Source organism: Melospiza melodia, chromosome 13, assembly GCF_035770615.1.
Source record: "Melospiza melodia melodia isolate bMelMel2 chromosome 13, bMelMel2.pri, whole genome shotgun sequence".
Classification (NCBI taxonomy): domain Eukaryota; kingdom Metazoa; phylum Chordata; class Aves; order Passeriformes; family Passerellidae; genus Melospiza; species Melospiza melodia.
Genome location: NC_086206.1, coordinates 8,152,142 through 8,177,500, shown reverse-complemented (window position 1 = coordinate 8,177,500; position 25,359 = coordinate 8,152,142). Strand labels below are relative to the sequence as shown.

General features: G+C 38.5%; 1 protein-coding gene across 7 annotated transcripts in view; it reads left to right on the top strand.

The window, feature by feature from the left end:
• Window positions 1-25,359, top strand: part of ZNF536 (zinc finger protein 536) — a 345,080-nt gene that overhangs the window by 198,985 nt on the left and 120,736 nt on the right. For all 7 annotated transcript variants that reach the window (XM_063167690.1, XM_063167687.1, XM_063167689.1 and 4 more), the window contains one exon: window positions 14,967-15,119. In XM_063167690.1, coding sequence (XP_063023760.1) covers window positions 14,967-15,119 — 153 coding nt within the window. The remainder of the gene's footprint in view (window positions 1-14,966; window positions 15,120-25,359) is intronic.

Genomic DNA, 25,359 nt, shown 5'->3' with positions numbered 1-25,359 from the left:
TCTAACTCAAGTATTAGAGGCAAAACCCAACTTTAAGCAAAACCATTATCCTGAGGGACTTTCTTTGCTCAGTGTGATCAGATTGACAGTTTGAAACAATTAAGTAGTCTGAGTACTAAAAATGCAGCAAATTTGTTGAGTGAGAGAATTCTTCTTTGAACTTCTGCAAAATCTCACTCTGTTTTTGTATGGGGGAGGGCTTGGTGGTGTGAGTTAATGAAAATCTGTTTTGAGAGAAAGCCCCTTTGCATTTGTTGGGGTGCAGACAGACATGCTGAAACTGTCCAAGCTGTTGAAGTAGAGCTCCTCTACAGGGTGTGGTCCCTTGCAGGACTCAGATGAGTGCCATCCTTTCCCACACTGTCAGTGCACAGCTCCCTGCACACCCTGGCTCTGTGGGACAGGTTGGTTTGCCACTGCTGCCTCAAATGGGCGTGCTGAACAAAGTCCCTGGCCATGCCAGAGGAGATGGATTTTCCTGTGATGTTGACAGCCAGCTGCCCCTAGCTCATCTTATGTTGCTGGTTGTCTGCCATCAGAAGACCCTCAGATATTTAAACATTTGATGGCCAGCAAATTCTGCACAGATGGAAAGCAAGGAAAGATCTGGATGCATACCCCCACCTATATATAATTCTACAGTCTTAAGATACATATTTTTCAGGGAAACTTTTCAACAATGATTACTTATGTAAAGCATTCTCAGGCAGAAATCTTGCAAAGCATTTTCAGAATAAATATAGATGTGTGGAGAATCACTGTGTTTGGTTTTATGTATTGCAATAGCTGTGGTTAAAATGTAGATCAGGCTGCTGTTTTGGATCACAGTCTTAGTTCCAAAAATTGCATCATCATAGGTGGATTATATCTGCATCTTTTCAAATAGATGGTAGGGTATATTTCTGTGCTGTTTTTCCCTAAAGAAAAATTGAAAGATAAGAGGCAGGAGTTTCAAGTAACGTCGCAACATTTAGTTGTCAAACTATGAATGGAAATTGCCATCATAGGGACTGTGTGTTTACTCTCCTACTTCAAAAAACCCGTGTGAAAATGTAACCAAGAAGAAAGGATTTTTTTCTTTTTTAAAATCAAATAATATCTTAGTAGATGAGCAGTGATTCAACATAACTAAAACAAATATTAATTGAAAAGAACCCTAGAACACAGAGAGGAAGTGAACAGCACTCACTGGAGCAGTACTGCAGATGATGGACTATCCAGCAATTCTTTTCTGAAATCAGTTCCACTGACCTGCAACACTCCTCAGTGTCCTGTCTGGTATCTGAGCTGCCTTTCTGAAGTTGCATCTTCCCATCATTGTTTGTTTTAAATGCACAGTGCTCTTCTCCTGCAGTTTTATGATAAAAAAATGGCAGCAGCAGGGAGATACTGTTTGTTTGTCCACCCTTATTATAAAATTTCAACATCTGTCAGCAAGCTCCACTGCCTAGTTATTCAAGAGAATCTCTTTTTTGAAACAAGCACCTATGACCCTCATGACTGGACACATATCTGTAAAATTTGCAGCCAGAAAAGACCCAGTACTAGTAGAATTGTTAGAATTATTTAAGTTTCATTTGACCAGTTAATGCTGCCATTCACCTTTCTTCAACCCCATGCATGACTTTGCTAGGTTGGCCAGTCCCACTGTAGACAGCTTTCAAATGTGATCTGGTGCAAGCCAGTTTGTCATGTACCAAATTCTGTGTGGGCTTGCCAGGCTGTTGGAGTGGCTCCCACCACTGCCATCCTGAAAAGGCATGGAAATGTATGTCTGCACAAATGCAGGAGCCTGCATTCCCAGGGTTTAAATCAGGCTGTTCTCTGACATGGTGCTTATTGCAGAGAGTCTCAGTGCAAGCCAATAATCAGCCAAAATTAGAACCTGAGGATTCTCTGACTTGCAGGGGAGGAGTTGTGTCTAAATCTCTATAGTTATACTGATGCATTTGTTCATACTTTGTCAGATTCAGAGATACATTTTGGACATATCATCCATAGGTGATTTGTCAGAGCAATGGAAGTCGTTGAAATTTTCCTATCTGTACAAATTTATCTGGTCTGGTTGCTGTTTTCATCCTATTTACTGCAGGAAATTTTGCTAGTGCTCAGAATAGTGAAAATTTGAAGAAAGCCTGCTCTTCCTCCAGAAGATGTGTAATAGTCAGGATGCACTTGTGAAACTTCTGTCTCCTAAATGTGACTCATTTCTGTCATCCAGAGGGTCTAACATGAGTTTTAAGCAAATATATCCACTTTGAACGATCTTATTGCCAAGTCATTTTCTGTAAAGGCAGTGTCACTTTGTAAGGGTTAGGTTTCCTCTATTCTCCTTCCCAATAAGGATCTTCTTTCCTGCATATCTGACCTCTCTGAGATAAGATTTCCTTGTGTCAGCATTTAAAGTCATCTGAGCATTATCAGCCTTGGAATTTCATGTTGGTGGCTGTTGATGGTTACAGAATGGTCTTTGCTCCAGAAGGTGCTGATCAGAAAGGATGAAAAACATGGGAAAGCCATTCAGAGTGATGGGAGCCAAACCCTCAGCAGAGCAGAGCCTTAAAGGCTGGGATGGGTTAGGAAACCATTAAGTACCTGCATCAGCTTTGGGATGTATGGGGGAGCAGATTCATCTCCAGAAATCTGAAATAAGGAGGTTTAACCACAGAATTACTTTTTCCTTTCTGTCTGCTCCAAAATTCAAGAAGTTATTTGAAACTGTGGTACAGAAGGCTGGGTAAGAGTTGACTCCATTAGCTGTTTTCTTTCTTATTCTCAACCACTTACTGCTAAGAATTTTATTTTACAAAAGTGAGCCTGTAAATTCATATTTAAGATAGTGCTATATGTTTTGGCTGTCTTCAAGAGAGTAAGTGAGAACCAAAGGCACTTGACTGATCCCAAGTATTTGTACTTATTTGCTACAGTGTGTTACAAACTCAGTCCTGGGATGGATTTCAGTGCATCAGTATCTGTAGATTTTTGCTGCCAGATATGTTTCCTGTACCTCACTATACACTTATTGGTATGTGGGGCCATCAATCTGGTGATGATCTGAATATTTCCAGAAGGTTTTACAGCATTTCTGCCTTCCAAGATGGTGGATAGTTTAAGTCTGGCCCTCACAGGCATGGCAGAGGAGCTCGTGAGAACATTTTGGCTGAATTTCTGATGATGTTCATGAGGTAGAGGAGCAGCAGCTGCTGTACTAGTAACAGAAAGAGAGAAAGACTAATTCCAGGGCAAGGCAGCTTTCAAAGGCAAGTGAGCATCATGTGACTGAATGTGTATAATTTAAAAGAAAAAGAAAAAAGCTAGAACTTCAGCACAGCCTGTCTCTCCAGTATATGAGAAGTGAAGCAAATGAATACGGCCTTGAATACACTTTTTAATTTTTCAACACTGTATTTTGCCAACTTTAGTTCACTCTGTTGACTGTTCAGTCAGACCGTTTTTAAATTAAAAAGGAATACATGGTTGAATTATTTATTAAACAAAAGGTGCTTCCGTGCATGCAGACTACCTGGGTTTTGAATTTCTTTTGCTGTTGGAATTTGAAGAAAGTGCATTGCTAATAAGTTAAGAGATAGAACACTATCCTTCTTCTAAAATAAGTCTCTCTGTCTCTGAGGCAGACAATAAGATAACTTCTGTCTGTCCAGCCAGGGAAGAATGCCTGATCTTCATTCAAATTTCTAATTTTGACCTTAGTGTGAAGTTGTTTCTCCAGCTTGCTGGGCTCCATAAACAGAATTTGTGGTAGGGAAATGTGTTTGCAAATCAAGCCAGTCTGGGTTGTCTCCTAATTTTATAGGTGCTTCTGATGGGTTAAAATATGTATTTACTGGTGGATTAATGTGGAGGAGCTGTAAATAAGCAGCTTGCAAAAACTTTGTACGTTGCTGCCATCAGCCTGTATGTTCCTGGAGGTTACCAGTTCACCTTGGGATGATAAGGACCTTGTACAGTGACTGTGCTTTGCTCAGTCCCCATTCCTGCCTCTGTGCTGGTGCTCCAGATTGGTGCACAGCCTGGGTTTCTTTATTGCAGCCTCCAAGTGCCTGATCTTTTCTTGTCCATTTCCCCAGAAGTAAACAATCACCAGCCTTTGGATTAGACTTTCTAGGCTTCAAATTCCTTTAGCTGAGGGCTGAAGGGAAAACATTCAGGCTGGGAAAGTAGGAAGGGTCTTCCATCAGTGGTGGCACTGTGGTCTCCATAGCTCGCTGAAAAATGAGAGGGCTGTTTCACCTGGTATTGAGAAAGGAATTAATGTGCCGAATCTGAGAAACATCCGTCCAAGAGGTTGGTATTTCTCATCACTGGTGTGGGACTTGATAAGCACCTAGGATCCCAGTGAGGTGCCCTGCAAAAGGCTGTCCATGGCTGCAGAGAGGCTTTGGAGAGAGGCTGCTGGGCCCAGCCAGGGCTCTGAGGAGCTCCCCGTGACCCCAGCGTGCGGGAGGGCGAGCCTGGAGCTCGGCTGTGCGAGGAAGGCAGCGAGCAGCAGCGAGTGCCTGGGCACACCCTGGCTTTGGTAGCTACAGATGGAGACCTAAAAGATTGCAGGGCCGCAGTCCAACACCAGCACATGTAAAATAAGGCTCAGGATTTAGATAACTCTGTTCCAGCATACTGACGTGCATGGCCACAGTCCAACTCCAACACATGCAAAATTAGTTTCAGGATCATTCCAGCATACTGAAGCCTATGCCTAAACCAGTTATTGCCACAAGCTCAGCTAAATCAGAGGACAGCATTCAAAATTTTTTTTTTTTTTTTTTTGACTAGAGTAGTTCAGATGAAAAAAAATTATATTTTCATAGTTGAAGAGGGAAACTGGGTTATTGATAGATCAGCTCCATAGGCAGCATTTCAGAATTTTTATAGCCCAAATGCAAAACCAGCACACCCACAAATATCATTTTATGGTAGCCATCTACATTAAGGCTATTTTACAAAACATGGATATGAGTTGACCTAGTAATACATTTTGAGATACATTAGTATAAAAAAATTAATGAGTTCTTTCAGATAATATCATGTTCTCAGTATTCTCACAGTACACTGTTAAAACAATGAGGAAAAAACCTATACCAAAGTTAAAGGATCCCTTCTCAAGACTTAATGTAATGAATTTAATCAATATTTTTCCATTACAGCAATACTCATGTAATTAACATATTTTATTTATAGAAAAAGGGTGCTAGTAAAGTAGATTCAGCAGTTTAGAGTTGCTTGTAAGTATTTATTCAAATACAGCTTTTTTTTTTTTGTGTGTGTGTGAAATGGATAAAGAAGTTGGAAATTATCCTCAAGTGGCTTGTACCAAAGAAGTTAAATGGGAGAAAAATTATTTACAAAAGTATTTATATTACCTCAAAGTGGTCATTTAGTTTGAAAGGAGCACTGGAAAGTTAAAAGTAAGAAAATACAGATACTGGAAAAGCCTCTCATATCATAGTCCAAATGTTGTAACACACACCATGACATTATTCACTCTTTAGAGACTCTGTCAGCACCTCTCTAATCAGTAATCTGTAAATGGAATGAGAGTCTTTAATTCTTTCTCAATTTGTTGAGGGGGAAATTAGTAATTTAGCTACCTCTATAGTTCTTTTTACATGCCTGATTCTTTTGGGTTTTTTTTGGGTTTTTTTTTTCCTTGCCAGCGTCTACAGAAAGACATTCCTGCGACATTTAAAATAATTCATGCTTTTCTTTAGTAGAATGAATTTTTATAAAATCTGATGACCTGCTACTGGCACTTCTGTGCTGATTTTTCCACTCTGCGATAAGATAATAATAATGAAAAAGGGTTTTCTTAAACAATAGCATGCAAGAACTTACCCAATGATACCTGATACCCTGAGAGCTACTTATAATGAAGGCAGGTCTGTGGTTCTCCCTTGAAAAAAAATATTTATTTGTTTTTTGGATTTTTTTTAACCCAGAAACTGAGGGTGAAACTTGGCTAGTGTAATCAATAATTATTTCTATGCAAGTACTGAAAAGATTTTTAAAAATATCAATGGATTTAGAAAACTACAAAGAGATGGGTGTTAATTTGTACTTATAGTCTGAGAGAATGCATTTTTGGGAAGATGAGAAGAACTCAGAGAAAAAAGATTCAACAGAGCTCTCTTCCACCCAGATTTGTTATTTTTCCTATGGTGTACTGATACCATCTTAGATTTCCTTCACAGTGTAGCCTGTACCAAATGGTCCTGTTTGTCCCACAAGTGTTTTAGGAACGAGATAGAGGTGATGGTGAAGTACCCCTTACCCCTCTGGTTTGTGGGGTTGTAGAGCTCCCAACGTGGAAGAAACAGGGCAAGTATGGAAGCAAGGAGAAGGCAACGTATTCATTCACAGAAGTCCAGTTAATGGTTATTTTAGTTGATTAGCTAGCAACTTCATTTTCTCCCTCATGAAATTGCCTCCACAGATCCCTACTTCTGGAGCTTAATCAGCAGTAGCAATCCATCCCAGGAGTGGGAGATCAGGAGTACTTAATTAAAGAGGGACTGTAAGGCAACTCTCCCAAATTGGATATCTGATCTAGCCTTGGCATCATGAGAGCAATGCTAGGTAAAAGTGTTTATCAAGCTCCGTGTAGCCTCTCTCAAATCTCAGAGATGGGAATACGATGCAGACAGCTTGTAGAAGCTGCTATAACCTGAGTAGTATGGGTTTTAAGGCCATCTGGTACCTGAACACCTGCCTACAAATAACACATACAAATCCAAAAGATGGTCCAGTTGGATAGCCTCTGTGCTTGGATTCCCCACTGGAATTCTGTCCAAAAGCAGTATACAATCTGTATGAAGTTTAGAAAGACGTTGTTCTCCCTGGTCAGTAATCAAGTGCCCATTTCAAATTCAGGTGACAGGATCAAAGAGAAGCCAGGTGAGTCAAGGGTTTGGGTAAGAAAACTGCTGAAAATCACAGGGTACTATTCACACTAACTTTTGGTAAAGTTCCAGAATATTCTAAGCTTGTTTTAAGAAAGGGAGGGGTAAACCGTGTGAAGTATGTCATATGAAAGGTTTAGGAGATAACCTTGCTATCAGAAGCATAATTGGACACTGAAGTAAATTTTGAGGATAGATGGCAAAGACCATTGGCAAAAGACCAAGGAAAGATCCATAAATATGTATTTAAGCCCCATTTTGCTGGTCCAAAAGGTCCAAAGTTGCTTTGCATGTGAAGACACACATTATGGAAAGAGGAGTACAACAGGGTGCACTGGCAGCTCAGGTGCTCTTCTGAAGGAAGCAAGACTCAGCACTAGCTAGATAAATGACATTCTGATAAATGGCAAAGTACATTCACTTCTATGCCTCCTATTTTCCTGTGGAAAGATAACACAAGTCTAGTGGAATTTCATGACAAACATCTGACAAACTCGGTGATTTGGGATGGGAAGTGCTTTCAGCCAAACAGTCAGGCTAAGGAAGTGGGATTTCAAGGTCATGGTTTTGGAGTGGCAGATCTGAAAAACCAGTGAAGGGGTTGCATGGTGGAAGAGTTTTGCATGTTAAGGGCTTTGGAGAGAAGACTTTGTATTCTGCAATTTTGAAACAAACTGCTAAAAATGGTGTTGGGGTAATAATGTAGTGGGGAACAATGTAGAGATCCATGGCCATTTGCCTCTAGCCAGCTCTCATTGGGTAGCTAGAGGTTCCAGGAGCTAGCAGTAACATCAAAAAAGTGAAGACTCTAACCAAAAACAAGCAATTCATGACTCTGCTCTGTGTTTTTCTGATGTCCATTGAATTTATTTAAGGACTGTGCACAGGTCTGACTGAATAAATTGAAACTTTTAACTTTTAATTACACCATTTGGGTAGGTGTATGTGGTTTTTAGAATGGCCTTAAGTCAGGGGGCATGGAAGAGGGTGAAGAAGTTTGACATGCCTGAATGTCCATATATTAAGAAAAAAACATCTTTAGCACTCTTTCAAGTTTTATTCCAATTCAGTTTTATCAAAACTAATATTGTAACAGTAGGGTGAAGTCCTGACTCAAATGTAAGAGTTGAAGTTACACTGAACTCAGTAGGGCTGGAGAGGTGTACAGTAGTGAGATTAAAATTTGAACCTTACTTCTTCTCATTCTGAGCTAAGAATAGGTGTGATGGTTTGCAGGATAATGATATTTACCTGTAATCTTCTTGAGGCATGAATGGCATTCCATTGATTTTATACAACTGAACTTGGTACTGCTGATTAATAAAACAATAAATACAGAAAATGAACTATTTTGTGTTTTATTAACAATTTGCATTTCTTATACTATTTCATTTTCAATAAGTACAAAATCATACCCTCGAATGGTACGATGTAATTGCTGATCATGTATCTCTTTGTTCCAGACACTTTTATAAAAGTGTATGTATTATGTATGATGTGACCTTCAAATGCCATGAATGCTTTGTGCAATAAACTGTCAATATTTGTGGCTATAAGGTACTAGATGACTTTTACAATAATTGGAACAGCTTTATTAAAAGCTTGGATCACTCAGCTGGTTAAAGAGAAAGACACAGGCCAGTGTTCATCTGGGAGTTTCCTTCTGCCAACTGTTAAATGAAAGATATTGTAAGGTGCTTAAGATGTCTCCTTTCTTAAAATAAAACCCAAAACAAAACAGTTAAAGAGGTCTCACATAGAAAATATTCTCTCAAAAATATTTTTTCTTCACCATGCTCAATTTTTGGTCAAAACTTAGCTCTGTCAGCTAATGGTGAGTAAACAACTCTGTGTTTTAAGTGCTAAATCTGAGTTTCTATGTCTTTCGGTCACACGGTTCTTCAAAGAAATGAAACAGCTAAAATGATGTACTCAGAAACTGTGTTTGATCTCTGATTATGTTAAAAGGTTTTAAAATTTTAGAAAAAATTGAGAAGTAAAACTGCTAAGAACTGCTAAAAAAACCTCTATAGGGAATTTGATTGGAATGAAAAGAGGATAAGAAAACATTTTATGATTAACAAAATCTTAATTTTGTTGAAGTGTTCCATCAATGTCTCTCTGTGCTGTATATACAGATTTTGCATGTGTCTCAGAGTACCACAATGAAAAGTATTAAGCTATAACCAGCACTGCATACATGCAGTATTGCCATGAAAGTGTTTTGAACCCATGGGGTGTGAAAACCACCCATCTTCAAGTGCGTGGTGTTCCAGGAGTGGGCTTCAGGTGTGTGTGTATCACCAGTTGCTAAGAAATTCCTTACAATATTTTGTCTCTCTTCCTGTTGGGCTCAGCCTGTGGCTGCCATTTGCTCCTTTCTACAAGCTGCAATCTTTCCTTGTACAAATGGTTCTGGGCCTTTTACTTCAGTTTCATTTCGACTGTGTTTTAAGTTTAACTCTGCCAGTGACTAATTGTTAACAGAGGCAGGGCAGTTTGTGCATTTGTTTGTGTGGTTCAGAGGGCTAAGAGGGAATTCTCATCTCAGACGTGGTATCTTTTTATTTACCAGTGGAACCTTTGTATAATCTTTATTTCTAATAATACAAACAATGTGAATGCTGTTTTCTCACTAGTAGGCCTCCTTTCCAATTCTCTTCTAAAATAGCTCTGTGTTTAAACAAATTCTCTGCCAATCCATAGAAACAGTTTAGGATTCCCTTATATGGTCATTATAAAACCTAAATCCTTGATGAAACAATAGAGGCAGCAAGTTGTTCCTGACCTAAGACATTAGCAACTCTTTCCGGAGGCCTAAAATATAACTGTAATATTTAGTAATATTAGAAACTTTCATTTTAAACCATGAACTTCACTAGCAAAAAAGTGTAGTGACATTGGCTAATCGGGTTCTAATTTCAAATTATGAGCACAGGGCCAGATTCTGTTCTCACTTACATGGGATGATACTAATTGAAGCTACTTCAGGTAGCTAGAAAAATATGATTAATTATATCCCTAATTATATTCCTATTTTCCACTATTTTCAGTATTATTAAGGCTTTCTCTTAGGAATGGGCAAGAAATGTAGAGCATGTTTTCTAAGAAACTTGGCGTATTCTATGTTGCTTCCCAGGGAATGAGGTGGTTGAGTTCAGGCATACTTGCAAGGAGCTGACAGCAGTGACAGGATTAACACACTAAATATCTTCTAACTCCTTTCTTGACATTGGATTTCCTGCCACAAGATGGGCTAATCTGGGTGTTTTATGGGTCATCAAAAAATAGCTGTGGTCACTACCACTTCTCGTTGCACCAAGTTTCATTAACAGGCAGATTTGAACCACTACAAATATTCTGAATTTCAGAAATATATGAAAACCTGGGATTATGTGCAGCTTTAAAGGCTTCTGGTCACATTTTCAGAGGGTTCTTTAATAGTGTTGAAAATTGTGCAAGACCAAACACATACTTGTAAGACTGATTACCTATTTTGTGAGTTGATTACCTTTTCCATGTGATTGTCTGTTTTTGGCTAATTTGGCAAACCTTATGTTGACAAATTCCAACTGACTTTCCTGATGATTTAGCCTTCATGAGGGCTTCAATTTAGCTCTTTTGAACATTAAAGCACCTCTTTGTGAATCCCTGCACCTTCACATACCCACAGCAAATAAGTACTCTGGTGAAATTTGTGGCACATATAAGTAGATGTTCCTTTCAGAATTTGATTGCTATCATGACTGAAGTCAGTGCTGCTGCCTAACCAAGTGAAAACAGTTTTCTTTTTACAAAAGCAGATTTCTTTTTATAAACAGATTTCTTTTTACAAAAGCAATCCACCCTTTTCTAATCATGTTTATGGGCTCATTCCAGACAGGTGGACCAGTCATACAGAATATATACGGAAATGTCAAAGAATTTGTTTCCTTTTGCTCTTTATATGACTGCCTAGATAGAATCTGCTTTGAGTACAGAGACTCACTGTCCATCTAAGTTTGTCTTCTCTTTTCTGGCAACATGCACTGAAGCTGGCATTTCTCCTCTGTGGCATCTGCATCTGTGTGCTGAGGGCACTGCTGGCCATGGCCATGGCTCGTTTCTGGCTGGACCATTTCTGATAACCAGCAGTAAGATATTGACTGTGAAAAAATAATTCACTGGTGTCTTTCTCACTTCCTTTTAACCTTCTACTGTAGAAGTGCTCCTGGCTCCAGAACTGTTTGTTGGGATTATGTGTCTCTGTGGAAACTTTCTGCCTGTGTGGAACCAGCCTGATCTCCCTGCTAGATGAGGAGTGGTGGCTTTTAGGCCCTTCTCTCCTGAGAAATGGGCATCTGTCTGAAGAAGGGCAATCCCTCAAATACTGATCTTATGGACTGGTTAATTTTTATTCAGTCTGCATGCCAAATCAATTTGCTCACATTTTGGCCAAATTGGCTCTTTGGTTATGCAGTTAATCTCCACCTTCTGATGTAGATGTTGAAGTGACCTTTCTTTCCTGGCATTTACCCCATGAGAACATGGGCACAGCATGGTGTGCAAGAGATGTCCCTGTCATACCTCCCCAGAAGCTGCTCTGTGGCTGAATTCCTCTGTCCCGTGTCAGGGAGCGCTCTGTGCCTGCCCAGCAGGTACAGCACACAGAGCAGCTGGGGACTCTCAGCTGTTCCTTGTCCTTAGACTGGCCCAAAAACCAGTTTCATATTTAGAACTGAATGTTGCTTTTCACATTTCTGTCCAGGACTTTTGCTGTGAACAGACACAAAGTGAAAGGAAAGCTCAGCGAAAGTAAGTTCAGAGGCAAGGTTGGGTAGTCTCACATCCAGCATGTACTTCTATATCATACTTTAGTCTCTTATTTCCTGCACTTTAATCAGGAAAGGTTGGGATGGGCAGGAAGATATTCAGGATGCTGACCTGCCTATAATGGAAATGGATAGTAAAAAAAGCAGTGTAATCCCACGTGCATCAAGTGCACATCATATAGACCACATAAATCAGGGAACCACAATGGCTGGAAGATAAGTAACTGTTCTCTTTCCTTCCTGATCTTTTATCCTCAGAATTGAGAAGCCCCCAAAACCAAAGCTAAAATCCTGAGTAAATCATAAATTAATTTGTGGAGGCCAATCCTAGTTCTGCAGATCTATAAAATTACTTTTTGCTATATTTTTTCACAATTTAACAGAGCTGAGACTTTCTGCTTTTGAAGGCGCTTTCAATTACAGGAGAAGGGGGACATCAGAGGTGTAGAATACATGATTATTGGTACAGCTGAGGATTTTTCATTCCCCACATATTCTGATGCTGGCATAGTCTGTATTCTTCAGTTTGCTTCTTAACTTTTTTCTTGTCAGTCTCTTCTTTTTTCATCCTAAGTTTCCACAGATCACTTCTGAGAGACTCGATATAAGAAAACCTCAGTAGCAGAGTCAGCGCGACTTAAACACATTTTAAAGTTAAGCACATTTTAAACTTAAGTGCTTTGACAAAGAGGTACAATGTGGCAAAATGGGGCCCTGGTAAGAAGCTGGGTTAGCATTTGATGGGGAGAGTCGGCAGCCTTGAACATATCTTTTCATTGTTGGGAATAAAAGAGCTTGGATGTAAAGCTGCTCATTCAGGTAGCGATGGCCTCCAGCGCTTCGGTGGGCTTTGTAGGCAGAGGAATTCAAAAGAAAACCCCTCAGCCCAGCTTTAAAGTCTTAGGAATGCTTTCACTGTGGGAAGAAAAATTCTTCAAGGTAAGGCCCCTGTTGGAGCAAAGCCTTTGGAGCTATCTACTGTATGTCTACTTAAATCTAAAAGAGAACTCTTCAGACCACCCACATCTTTCTTTGCTTCATTGTTGTTTTCAGTTTGCTTTTTCAGAGGGATTAGTGCTAGAGTAAACTCCATCGTCTTGCTCCCTTGAAAAAATTCAATTTTGTGCAAAGTGAAAATTAGACTCTTAAATCTGCAAAGAGAGCTGTTCATCTTACAAATTTATTCTTTTTTATTGGGCCACACATATTCTAGATAGAAAGATAAAAGGCAAATGGATAACAGGCCATCATTTAGAGTGACATATAGCAAAACATAGCTAGTAGACTTATTCTGTAAATTCCTCCTGAGTGGCTTGTTAACTTTATCTATATATTTATCTATAATGCTCATATCGTATTTATTGAAAATCAAAATAAAATCCTGCAATTTATCATCATGCATTCTGTGTTTTGCACTTCAGAAAAATCTTTTTGCACTCAGGAATTCTTTTTATTTTTTTTTCCCAAAGAAGCTTAAGCCATAATTATATACAACTTTTGAGGAGTAAAAACAGAGAAAATCTAAACTCTTTAGGAATATTGGAATTATAGGCTAGCACCTATGTATGTTTTCCTAGACTCACAAAGACAAAATAGACTCCTATAGCATGCAACTTTATGTACTTGAAGATAATTCAAAATGACATTTACTGGCTTTCTAACTTAAATATTATGCTTTAACTCTGCAGTCTGAGAACAGTCAGAAAATGTTAAACAAGAATGGGATGTGAAAACTATCAGATTTACATTTTGAAAAGTAGTAATAGCTTGATTACATACATGACTGAGATAAGCATATATATATATATACACACATATATGCATATATATATGTGTGTGTGTGTATTTAATAGCTCTATCATCTCATTCTTTCAGCTTTAAACAAAATAGTTTAGAGGAACCATTTCATAATACATACTGAAATGCCTGTTAGTGTTACCTTTTCCAGAAACATGGTATTTGGGTCTCTGCTACTGTGAGAATACATTTTATTAGAGCCAAATATTTAAGTCTTTCTTATGTCCCATTACTTCCTTTTAAAAGGCAATGCTGTGTAAACTGCACTATGTTTCCTGACAGCTTTAGTTACATATCAAATGGGTAAAGACAGAACATTTTTAGTCAGTGGTTCATGGTTGAAATAATCAAGACTCTGCATGCAGGTTTTAACTCTGTGCTCCCCACCTGGATCTAACCCAGATAGCTCAGCTCTGCACAGGGTGTGATGCTGTGTCCATGTGTCCTGCTCCTGACATGCCAGGAGTGTCAATCTGGGTCACAGCCTCAACATTTCCCATGGTTTTGGTGACATCATGCACTGGTGCTTGTAGTGATACTGAATTGATGCTTACAGTGATATTACATGACCCTCTATGTACAAGATGATGGATGAGCCTTGTGTGATTTGAATAATGACTTTTTTTTAATGCCCTACATTTTTTTTTTTTTTGCAATTTTTATGTCAGTCTTTTGTAAGTTATTTTATTCCTTGCCTGCTTGGATAAAAGCAGCTCACTCAAGATGGCTGAAATGACTGTTTCTTTATGTCAGGAGAGAGAAGAGGTGTCCTGGAGTCTCACCCATTGTGTTATGATGCAGACTAAGTGTAGCTGTGAACTCTGAAGGAGAAAACGCAGGAGCTGTGGCTGAGGGAGATGGAGTTCCCTCTCATCTGACCAATTTTTTCATTGTTTTTCTCATGATATTAGGCCACTCTCTGGGTTGCCTGTTGTAATTCCACTGCTGAGATGTTGCAGAGGAAGTTGGTTAGCTTTGCATGTAGACCCTGTCAGTGCTGTTGGACCCCCTGTCACTGCAATTTTCTTGTTTTAAGAGGTTTTATTATACTGGTGCAAACTTTTTCCCTCTAAAAGCCTACAGGTTTTCACAATACTTATAAATAAATAGATTCAACAAAACAACAATCTCAAACTTTTGGAGAAAAAATTAATAGGAACTAAGCAAAAGAAGAAATCAAACCAGCTGCTGACACAGCTGTTTCTTTTCTTGTATAATTCAGTATATAAAGGTACCATATGCTGCTTAAAATCATGATGGGAAAGATGAAATAATTTAAGACAATAACAAGAAAATACATGAATTGTCAGCATTCTGTCAGTTTTAAAGAATGAAATAGACAGGTGTAGTATTGACATGTTTAGCTTTGTGTTGTGTTAGCAGTTTTAGTGAGAACAACTTCTGACATGTGCTGAAGTGATGTGAGAACGTTTCTGTGTTGCAGACATTGGAGAAGAAGCTGGGAGATCTGTAGGAGTCCAGCAGCCAGCTTTGCTGAGAGACAGGAGCCTTGGTTCTGCCATGAAAGACTGCCCATACTGTGGAAAAACTTTCAGAACATCCCACCACTTAAAGGTCCACTTGAGAATACACACAGGTGAGAGGAGCGCGTGAGCACTGCCGGCACGAGCCTCGTGTGCGTGGGGTTAACACAAATTGTGCCTGGGAGCCTCAATTCCCACTGTAGATTGGGACTTATTAGCTGGAGAAAGTCTTTTGAGAAAGATGTATGACAGTCTTAAATAAAAGCACAAGGAATGTGTTGTTGGATAAAGACCACTTTAATAGAATCATCTTTTCCCAGTTGAGGTTATTTCTGTCTCCTTCCCTGCTTCATCACTGTTTCCTTCAATTACCCTTGTCCTTCAATAGGCATAAGCCTATTGGTTTCAGACTTAGTTATACTAACTGCTTCAAAGGCCTTCCTTAGCATCTGCTTAGGGATTCTGTATGTTTTCCTCAGTTACTATTTTTGTTCCATTTAGCATGCTCATTTTTAACCTCTCACTGTTCATATGAATGCATCAGCTTCACAGATCTGCTTTTTTTTTCTCCCCACTAGAACTCACATGAATTAGTACTTGTAAGTGATAAAACTTATCGTGCTTTGCACCATGGTAAAATTTTCCATATTTTATTTCAGTAACAATGCCAGCATTTTACCCTACAGAGATTTGCTACTGGGCTGGATACTCACTTTCTTTTGCTATTTCTCTCACTGAGAGGACTGCTCTCAATACTAGTTACTTTGAGCCACTCCATTCAAATTTTAATATTTCATTTGCTTTAAAGTACCTACACGCATGGCAAGGTCCATGTAGAGACACAGTATGACTTTATCCATAATTAAATTCTGACATAAAATGTTGTAATCCTCAGGTCCTGTTGACATCATTTGAAATTCAGGATATGGTCAATAGGATCCTGTTTTCTTCCCAGCGTTAATTGTCATGGTAGGCCTTAGGAGAGTATTTAAAACTCGAGATTTGGGATACTTCTTTTTGGAAACAGACATAATAAGCCCCATAATTTTAATTTTCTTTTTAAACTATTTTATTGAATTTCAGAATTTTACTGCTACTTTCCTAATAGGAAGGTAAAATAATTGCATGAAGTAATAGACTCCAGTTATACCTCCTACTTGAAAATCTTCACTTTTAATTTTTATTTCACTGAAGTACCAGATAAACAATGTTTCCCTCCCTTCCCAAAATCAGCAGTGATGTTTCTCCTATGTGCGTGCATAATAATTAATGTTGGGTTTGTGAATGTGAGGCCTGAAAAATAGAAATTTAAAATTATTTAAAGGAAAAAATGTCATTTTTTAAATGGGAAAATTTGTTCACTGTATTTCTGTTCTTTCTTTTTTGCAGAAGTAGAAGTGTAATACACTTTTAAAATTTAAACTTTATTTAAAATTTGGCACTCTAATGTAGTTTTGTCTGATTGGATTGCAAACTATTTAGGGCAGGAATATTTTTCTCTGTTGTGTTGAGCTTGTGGGGAGGGGGGAAGAAGAAACCCAGTGAAAACCCTATTTGTGTGGTCTCCAATGTAGTAAAAGTAAAGAAATTGTACTTATTTTATTGGAAAATAATACTGTAATTCCGAAGTTTAAAGAGTTTAACAATTTTAGTATTTAAGAGGCAAAAAAAAAAATTCTTCAAAGTGATATGAGGTTACCCATCTCTTCATTTTGTTTTATTATATAGTAAGCACTTTGTTCTTATGTTAAACATGGCAGTGATTATACACTTGGTATTTGTGCCTTAGAACTAATGGAAAGTAAATTAATTACAATGGAAATATTCCATTAAAATTGCATATTAATACTGACTAAAGAAAATTAAAGAAAATGAAAAAAATCAACTGTATAATATAAAAAAAATTTTTAAAGAAACTATGGAAACAACATTTACAATGTATTTAAAAATCATTATAATTTTAAAATAGGTAAAGATCAATTTCCATTAGGTTGAGAACAAAGTATTTGTAAATAATGACAAGAGTATGTTTAAGTGAAGCAATGTTTTACATATTAAAAATAATCCTAATAAATAATATAAAAATGTAAATTGGCAAATTACTAGCGTTATTAAATCAAAACTAAGTTGCTTTGCAGTAAGTGGAAATGATGCAATAGATACCAGTTATTAAACAAATATTGGTTAGCTCATACTTCTCAGGGACAGCTTCCTGCCTTTTATGTCACACTCTGTCTTTATTATATGCCTGGATCATATAACTGACTGATAAAAAACACTTTACTGTATTTCTCCACTACATTAACTCAATTACTGTTCTTGTTCTCACAGCACCTGTTTGTTAGAGATGAGCTCAAGCAGCTCGGCACAAGTCGGGTTCCTTCGAACATCTGTGTGTTTGGAGGCACACGACTGCCTTGGTTTGGTGCTCATGCCAAGAGCAGACCCAAAGCCTGATCCAGCCAGGAGGTGCTTCTGTGGCAATTGGCCCAAAAAAGCTGCAGAAGCACCTTAAACTTGCACAAGAGGAGGAAGCTGTGCTCTGTTTTTGAAGAATTAGGCAGTGGCTTGGGTTGCTTCTTTTTTTCTGTTGGATGTTTCATGCTTGCAATGTACTCCAAACTGAGCCCTGGTTTCTGTGTAGTTTGCTATCACATAATAAGGTGAAAAAAAGCCAAATCAAAGTTTTATTTAGCATACTCAGTTTTGTCCCAACATAAATGTAGAGGATTTTTCCTGTCTAGCTCAGTGATGTTCAGGCAGGAAGAACTTTAAGGGGAAGATAGTAAGTTATGATTTCTGATTGCTCCCATGAGGTAAGAGGAAAAGGGCATAATTATGTGAAAACATTTTCTCCTCTTTCTTGCTCTAAAAACAGTTAATGGGTGAGACAATTCCCTGGGAGAGCCCTGAATGAGGAGAGAAAGGATTTTCAGGCCAAAATACTTGTGAGCCTTGGGTCTTAGAGAGGACAGACAGAGCTCTTCATGCCCTCTTAGATGAGTTCTGGATGCTGAGCAGTGCCAGAGATGGGCTGTGCTGCCCTCCCAGCTCACACAAACCCTCTGGGAGGAGAGGCAGGGACAGGAGCACAGTGTGGCTGTGCACAGCAGTGCCTGGTCACTTTGGGAGCCAGCCTCCTTGATATAAAACACATAACAGCTTCTCATACAGCTGAGAAGGTTACAACACAAAAAATCTCAGAGATGCTCAGATTTTGTGAAAAATAAAACCATCTGAGAATCTCAGACCTAAATTATGCCATATGCAGGTTCTTCTAGAGCTGTCATTTTGCCCCACTGGAGGCAGCAACTTAAGGTCCCTTCATTCAAGGAGCTGAGCATTCAGCTCAGCTTTATGTTCCTGAGCACTTCCAGCCCTCCTGCAGCACAGTAAGTGGTGTGGGGTTTACATTGCCTGCCTTGACCTTTGGGCTGTGCAGGAACAGTCAAGTGTGAGACGTTAAAATTCCTTATGTGCTGCCTTTTACAGGGGACACATTATGTGGGAGCTGGTTTCAGATTGGCTCCAGCACCTCCTTGCTCCTTGCATTAGCCCTCAGAAGCCACTGCAGGCATAGACCAGTTTGGGTTTGTGCTGTCATTAAATGCTCAGGTATATTCCCAGTATGACAGATAAAATTAAATCCCTTGAGTAAAGAAATAAGGATAATGTGCATGAGCAAAGGAAAGATGGTTTGGATTGTGCTAAACAGAAGGAACCTAAGAAAGAGATGAATAGGAAGAAAAAGCTTGGCAGGGCTGCATCCATTGACTGAGAGTCTGTTACGATATGTGTGACACACATCTAGCATATATTAGATGTATTATATGCATTTACAGTGTTACTGCATTTTCCCTTGGAAATGTGACTAGCCAATTTTAAACCATGCTTAGATGAACTGATGAAATACAGTAAAAATGGTGCTGTTTTAAATGAATTCAATTCACATTTCCTTCCTAAAAAAAGACTGCCTGTTGCCATTCTCTGAAGGCGCTTGTAGTGGGATGAGCAATATGAATAATTAAGGAAAATGGGTATGTGTGCTCCAAGAGGAGACAATTTTGGTATTGAACATCCTTTATTCTTACATTTCTAAGATGAACTAAAAGGACTTTTCATTTCTCTAGATTCCTCCAGATTTCCCATCCTTAACATTGTACAGCATGCCTTTTCTCCTGTCTTAATGACATCCCAAACTTTTGTTGAAAATAATTGATTGAATTTAAATTTCCTTAAAAGTTTAAGAGGTAATGTTACAGTATAAATTTCCTACCAAACACTAAGTAGGGAAATATCCATTAGTGAAATTAACTACAGTTTCTAGGTAGCTAACAATGTGCAGTATACAGTAGGGCATGGCTAATGAACACTGCAGTGGGTGATATTTCATTATACAAATTAATGCTCACATTTTAATGGGAAAGTCACATAATGAATCTCAGCTTCAGTGACAGCAATTAGAGACACAGATTGTCCCCTTCTGGACAAGGCACTGTTTAGCAATAAGCAGCTGTGTAAAAAGTCTTCAGGTTTACAACGTATATATATGCTTTGGGGGAATTGTGTACAGTTTATATTAATGTACTGAATCTTCCCTGCAAAGTAACAGCCATATTTATCTCTCTGCATTTTAACTAAGTAAAGACATGTAAAAAGACTAAATAAATATTGCAGATGAGATATAAATAAATAAAAATATTCAATTATAAAAGTTTATAAAAATTAAAATATTTTATAGTGATGATGAGTGGACAAATGAAAAATATTTAATAAATGAGCAAAATAATCAAAATTCTGTCCTTTTACAGGTAGCTTCATCTTATAATATAGAGAAAAATTACTAGTAAAGGAAAGTAGTAAAGTGAAGAAGTTAACTAATATTTCTGACAAACAGATTAATTGTGTGGTGAAACATGTGCAGGATCCAAAAATAATCCTACAGAACCTTTGATATTTCATTTGGTTTAAAAAGTGTGAAGTGAATGATTAGAATGATAAAAGAAATTACTGTGTAAGAATAGGCATAATAATGAACTAATTAAACCATACAGCAATTCATTTCTAAAATATCTACTGCACAATGGATAAAATAGGTTATCAATAACTGTTTCAATGGTAAAATAAAAAATGCTGGAAAATGTTTTCAATATTTTCATTAAGCAGTATTCTCTGGAATTAGAAGATGTTTGATTTCATTTGCTTTGCATGAACGCAAACTGTAGCCTGTCAAGAAATGTGTGGGGTCGAATTGCAACTCCCATTGTCCCCAAGTGACTGTCACAGCCCCACTGCAGATGGGGCTCCAAGTGTTTGGGGTTCTTGCCCTGGTGCAGAGCTGTCACTGTACTGAGCAGCAGCACCACGAGGAGCAGAAGGGCACAATCCACAGACAAATCATAAAATCTTATTTAAAAGGGAGAGGGGAGCATTCAGTGGGGAAAGGGAGTGTGGGGTGCAGGGCAGATTGTTAAGAAGCTGTATGTTAAAGATGAAAAATTAATAAAGAAGCTCACAACACTAAGCTTAAATAAATAGAAGTAAAGAAATTTGATAAGGGAAACTAAAAGCAATAATAAAAACATGTATGCGTCTATGGGGGTTATGGAAAATGGAGTAAAATTCTGTGGATCTGGCTCGCCAAACAATTGCTATCTTGCTAATACTGGACAAGACTGGATAAGAAATCATAAACCATTGTATAAAAGACTAAATACTCTTCTGCTCTGTTTTCAGAAAGAAGCATTTATGGTTTTCATGAGCATTTTCCAACTACACAGTTATGCTCCCATTAAGTAATGAGGCTGTTATGCTGTATCCCACTGCATTTTAATATTTTTTTAGAATGAATTAGACTGGATAACTTTAGATAAAATCTTTAAAACCCTGACTGAAGAGCTCTCCAAATCATTTAAGTTCATTGAAAAAAATGCCCAAAAACTGCCTTGGAACACAGACCAAGACCCAGAGCACTTTAGTGGTAAAACAGCTTGGGCTATTCTTTGTATTTCCCAAAAAAAAAAATAAAAAAAATTAAGACCTTGAAATTAGAACCACCCTGAGAAAAGCTTGGGATAAAATTACAGAATGAAGTGGTTAGCTAATTGAAAATTGGTAGCATATTTATTTCAATTTTATTTCATGAAAGAAAGTTTTATCAAGTTTCTTCTCATAAAAGTAGCCTGTTCTATGTGAAAACCCCCCCAGCAAGAACCCAATACCAACAAAAAAAATCAACCAAAAAAAAAAAATCCCCTCCAAATCAATATACAGAGATGAAATGGCACATAAACTCTCAGTTCCACAGCAGCACTTTCAGCTCCATCTATTTGGTATTTTGTCATTATTTGGAAGACTATATAAAAATCACTGTTGATAAAATTTACCAATGGCACAAAAATGGTAAGATGCTAAAAATCATGGGGAGGCACTGATTAGTCACTTAGTCAAGTGGGCTCTTTTCAACAATATGAATTTTAAATCAGCAACATGTAAAGGAAAAAATACTAGAGGCAGTGATGAACTGGGCCTGGGACTGTGGTAGAGAAGCATCAGAATATGAGCTGTTAGTTGATTGCTAAATCTATGGATGTAAACACAGTCTTGGACTGTATAAAATTGCTATCAAGTTGAAATTTCATCAAAGCTTTAGTGAATACCCATAATTTAAAAGGACACTGAAAAATTGGGAAGGATGTTCCACTCAAGGATGAGAGAAGGTGAAGAAGTGATTGTTTTGCTGTCTGCGAATACCTTCCTCAGGAAATAGACTTTTTAATTTTAAAAAAATCTGTTCAATCTAACAGAGGGAAAAGTAGCAATGTTCAGTAGGAGGAAGCAAATACTGGAAAAATTCAAGCTAGAAATAAGGCACACGTTTTGAGCAGTAAAAATACTTAATCAGTCAAACAGTTTACCTAGGGACATGTTGGAGTCTTATTCACTGCCATTGTTGAAACATAATTTGTTTAAACTAAAGCAAGTTAGTTTTGTTTCAAAATGTATTTACACTCTGATGCTGGAATTGTCGTATGAGGATCTTTGGCTTGTGTTGTAGAACAGATAAGACTAGATGATCATAATTGTCCCTTCTGGCTTTAAAATCTGTAAATCTAGTTATAATCTGGCTGTGGTCTCCTTGCAGAGCCCATGGCAGATGGTTCCCCTGACCAGTAGGGTCAGATTGTGCTCTGAGCAGGGCTGGGGATCTCCTGCATGGGTCATACAGCTGGGTGGTTTATAAACCTGCAATGCAAATAGACCTGCTTCTACTGGGCAACATGTCTGTTTCCACTTATCTACCAAGATTTGGTGCAGATTTTACAAGCAGCATTGAATTTTTATTGTTTTACTTTATCCTGATATAAAAGAGTTCCTCTGAGATATCTTGTGTCTTGTAAACCCGAACAGTAGGTAGATCAGAACTGTGATTGTGCTGCCCAGATAAGGCACTCCCTATAAGATTTTTGTGATTTTGTTAGCAGGACATGCTGGAATATTCTTTCACCCTCCTCCATTGTGAAAAAGTTTGCAGACATGCAAACAGGGCGAGAGAATTAGCAAATTCAGGGTGGCCATTGCCTTTGTGAACAATGAAAAACGACTCTTGGATATGAAATGCAGAAGATTATTTTGAAAAAGTCATGTTCCCTTGCTCCTGCATGGCAACATTAATTTATGTGAACTGATATTAAGTGTTAAATAACTCATCCAGACACTGCTCTTGGCAATAATAGCAGGGTAGTCATTACACTAGGATGAATTCTCTGAAACCTTTCCTCAAAGTATGAGACAAACAGGTTGTCTCCTAAAAAGAATCATAGCATACCTCCCTTGTCCCCTGCAGTGTTCTTTGGACGTGTACTACTACATTTGCTGATAGAATCCTGAAAATTAGTGGTCCTTTGGGTTTTCCATTGGAACTGGCTTGGTTTGAGGTTAGACTGGGATTTTTCCCACAGCAGCTTATAACTCTGTTTTGTCATTTGTACAGGGTCTTACACAGGGTGTAGCTGGTTATTAATTTGAATGGATGAAGTAGCATCTAAATAACTGCACAATTACTGAATTTAGGAAATACTGACAGACTAAATTAAAAAGATTCAAAGATGATTGACTCCATCCTACTCCCTTCTCCCAATGCCTGCCCTTGAAATAGCAGCATTTAAGACTGCTTTGAAATAAACTAACCAGTGCCAGTGCTTGGACCTGGCAGAGAGCAGCGAGGTTTTGAACAGCTCCCTTTGAACAATGCTGTTTGGCCAGTCCTGCATTGCAAAGGTGGCACAGTGTGTTGCTTCACGTTGAGTTCCATTTCAGACCTTCAGCTTTAGATCTCATTTCCAGCCATGTGAGGGGTGGGAGCACCACAGAGGCAGCACACCAAGGCTGGGGGAGATTTGAACTTTTTATCACACTGTCTCAGTCAGTGTCCTCTTTCAGTCCAGTGCTCATGGCACTGGTGGTGAGCTGTGTGCAGATCTCCTCTGCTGAAAGGAAGCTTGCTCTGTGGAGAGGCCTTGGAGCAGAAAATGGAATGCTTTCAAGGCTTAGCAGTTCAGAATAAGAGTATGCTGTGCCCAGGGCTTTAGACTGAAGGTACTTTTAGAAGTACAAAACAGAACTAGCATTTTCTCCAGTTAACATTCTTTAACTTGTACCCATTCTTACATATGCATACTGCTTTAAGCAGTTTCTGCATGTTTTTAGCAACATTACTACAGACTATATTACAAATTTTTCCCTCTCCCTGCAATAGTTCTCCAGCATGTACTGCCTGCAGTGCTGGGACACACTTTCTGATGGTGCCACTTGATGTGCAATGCAAACACACTGAACTAGCGTCAGAATAAAAGGAAGTGCTCAATATAATTGTGTTAAAGATTTCCGTAAAGGCATAGGGGATGCTGAGGAAGAGCTTTTCAATTAAGAGGAGTGAAAATTCAAAAGTGAGAACATTTAACCCTGTAGAGTCTGGCACTTGTTTTTCACCAGTCTCATTATGTCTTAGGCAACACGTGAAGTACTTGAGTTGTGTCAGAAGTCACTAGTGCCCGCTGACAGAAACTGGTGGGACAAACATCAGAACTGAAAGCAGCTCCAAAAAAACTACAGTGATGCTGTGAACCCAGCATCACTGTCTGGCCCTGTTCTGACTGGCAGCACAGTGTCAGAGTTTGCACACTCCCAAACAGCCCTGCAGAAATGCAAACAGCCAGCCAGCCAGTGTCCTGTGTCCTCCTGTCCCCCTCTCAAAGGCCTGAGATGGGTGTGTGCAAGCTCAGGTGCCCACCTGGGACCAGGGAGGCCCAGTCAGACGTGTTCTGTCTCAGGCTTGAGGCTCAGTAGGAGCTGTTTGTTTTTGCACAACTCCCACTAAACACAGCCCCTGCTCCTTGTCAGTGAAGCACCAGAGCTTAATTAGGAGATTGCGAAAGACTCAGAAATTCCATTGAAATGTTTAAATCTGATTTCTTCTGTTAAGCTGTGTGGACCAAGGCCTAAAATATAAACCATGCTAATTACTACACCGCTTGTTTGAGGTTCTGTGCTTTTCTCCTCTGAAGAGGTAGATTGATGTGGTTTGATATCAGGCTCTCATGTCTCACCTTTTAGCTTTAGGATTACATGATGGATTTAGAATTTCCACTGCTGGTAAGGTGCTTCAGGCCTGATGGACTGCAGCAGGGATCCAGCCCCTGTTCCTGTCTCTGAGCTCTTGTGCAGCCCTCCATGGCCATGGCAATGTTCTGGGCTTCCCTCTCATCAGTAAATTCCTGCCATCACTGAGAGAAGCAGCTCCCCAAGTATTTACCAGCCCTTCAGTTGAGCCTCTAGCTTAAATAACAGAAGTTTGAAAGCTTTTAATTTTTTTTTTTGGTTTTAGCAGATTTTGAGGTTATTTGAAATCGGATAACTTTCCAGCTGGTTTGGTGATCTACATAATATTATACAGCATTTTTACTGTGGAGGAAGTTTTCAAAACAAATGTTTCCATTATACCATTTGGAGAGGCTTGCTTTTGTCTTTTGTATCACTTAGGAAAAAAAGCTACCTAGAAAAAACAGTTTCTTCTTCTTGCAGAGCTCCCTCATAGAAAGAATTGCCAGTATTGACAGCTTGCAGGTGTTTCAGATTTCTGTCACTTTTAGAGAGGATTTCCATACTTTTTCTTTTAAAAGAATTCTGCATTGCTACCAATGCTCTGCAAAAACTTAGAGATACCTTTGCTTAAATGTACATTCTTTTCAGATATGTCTTTATGACTATATGTGAATATTTATTATATGTGTAAAATCTTCTGCCTCTTTGAAAGTATAGGAAGAACAATAAAAGTTTAGTGTGGGCTTCAAA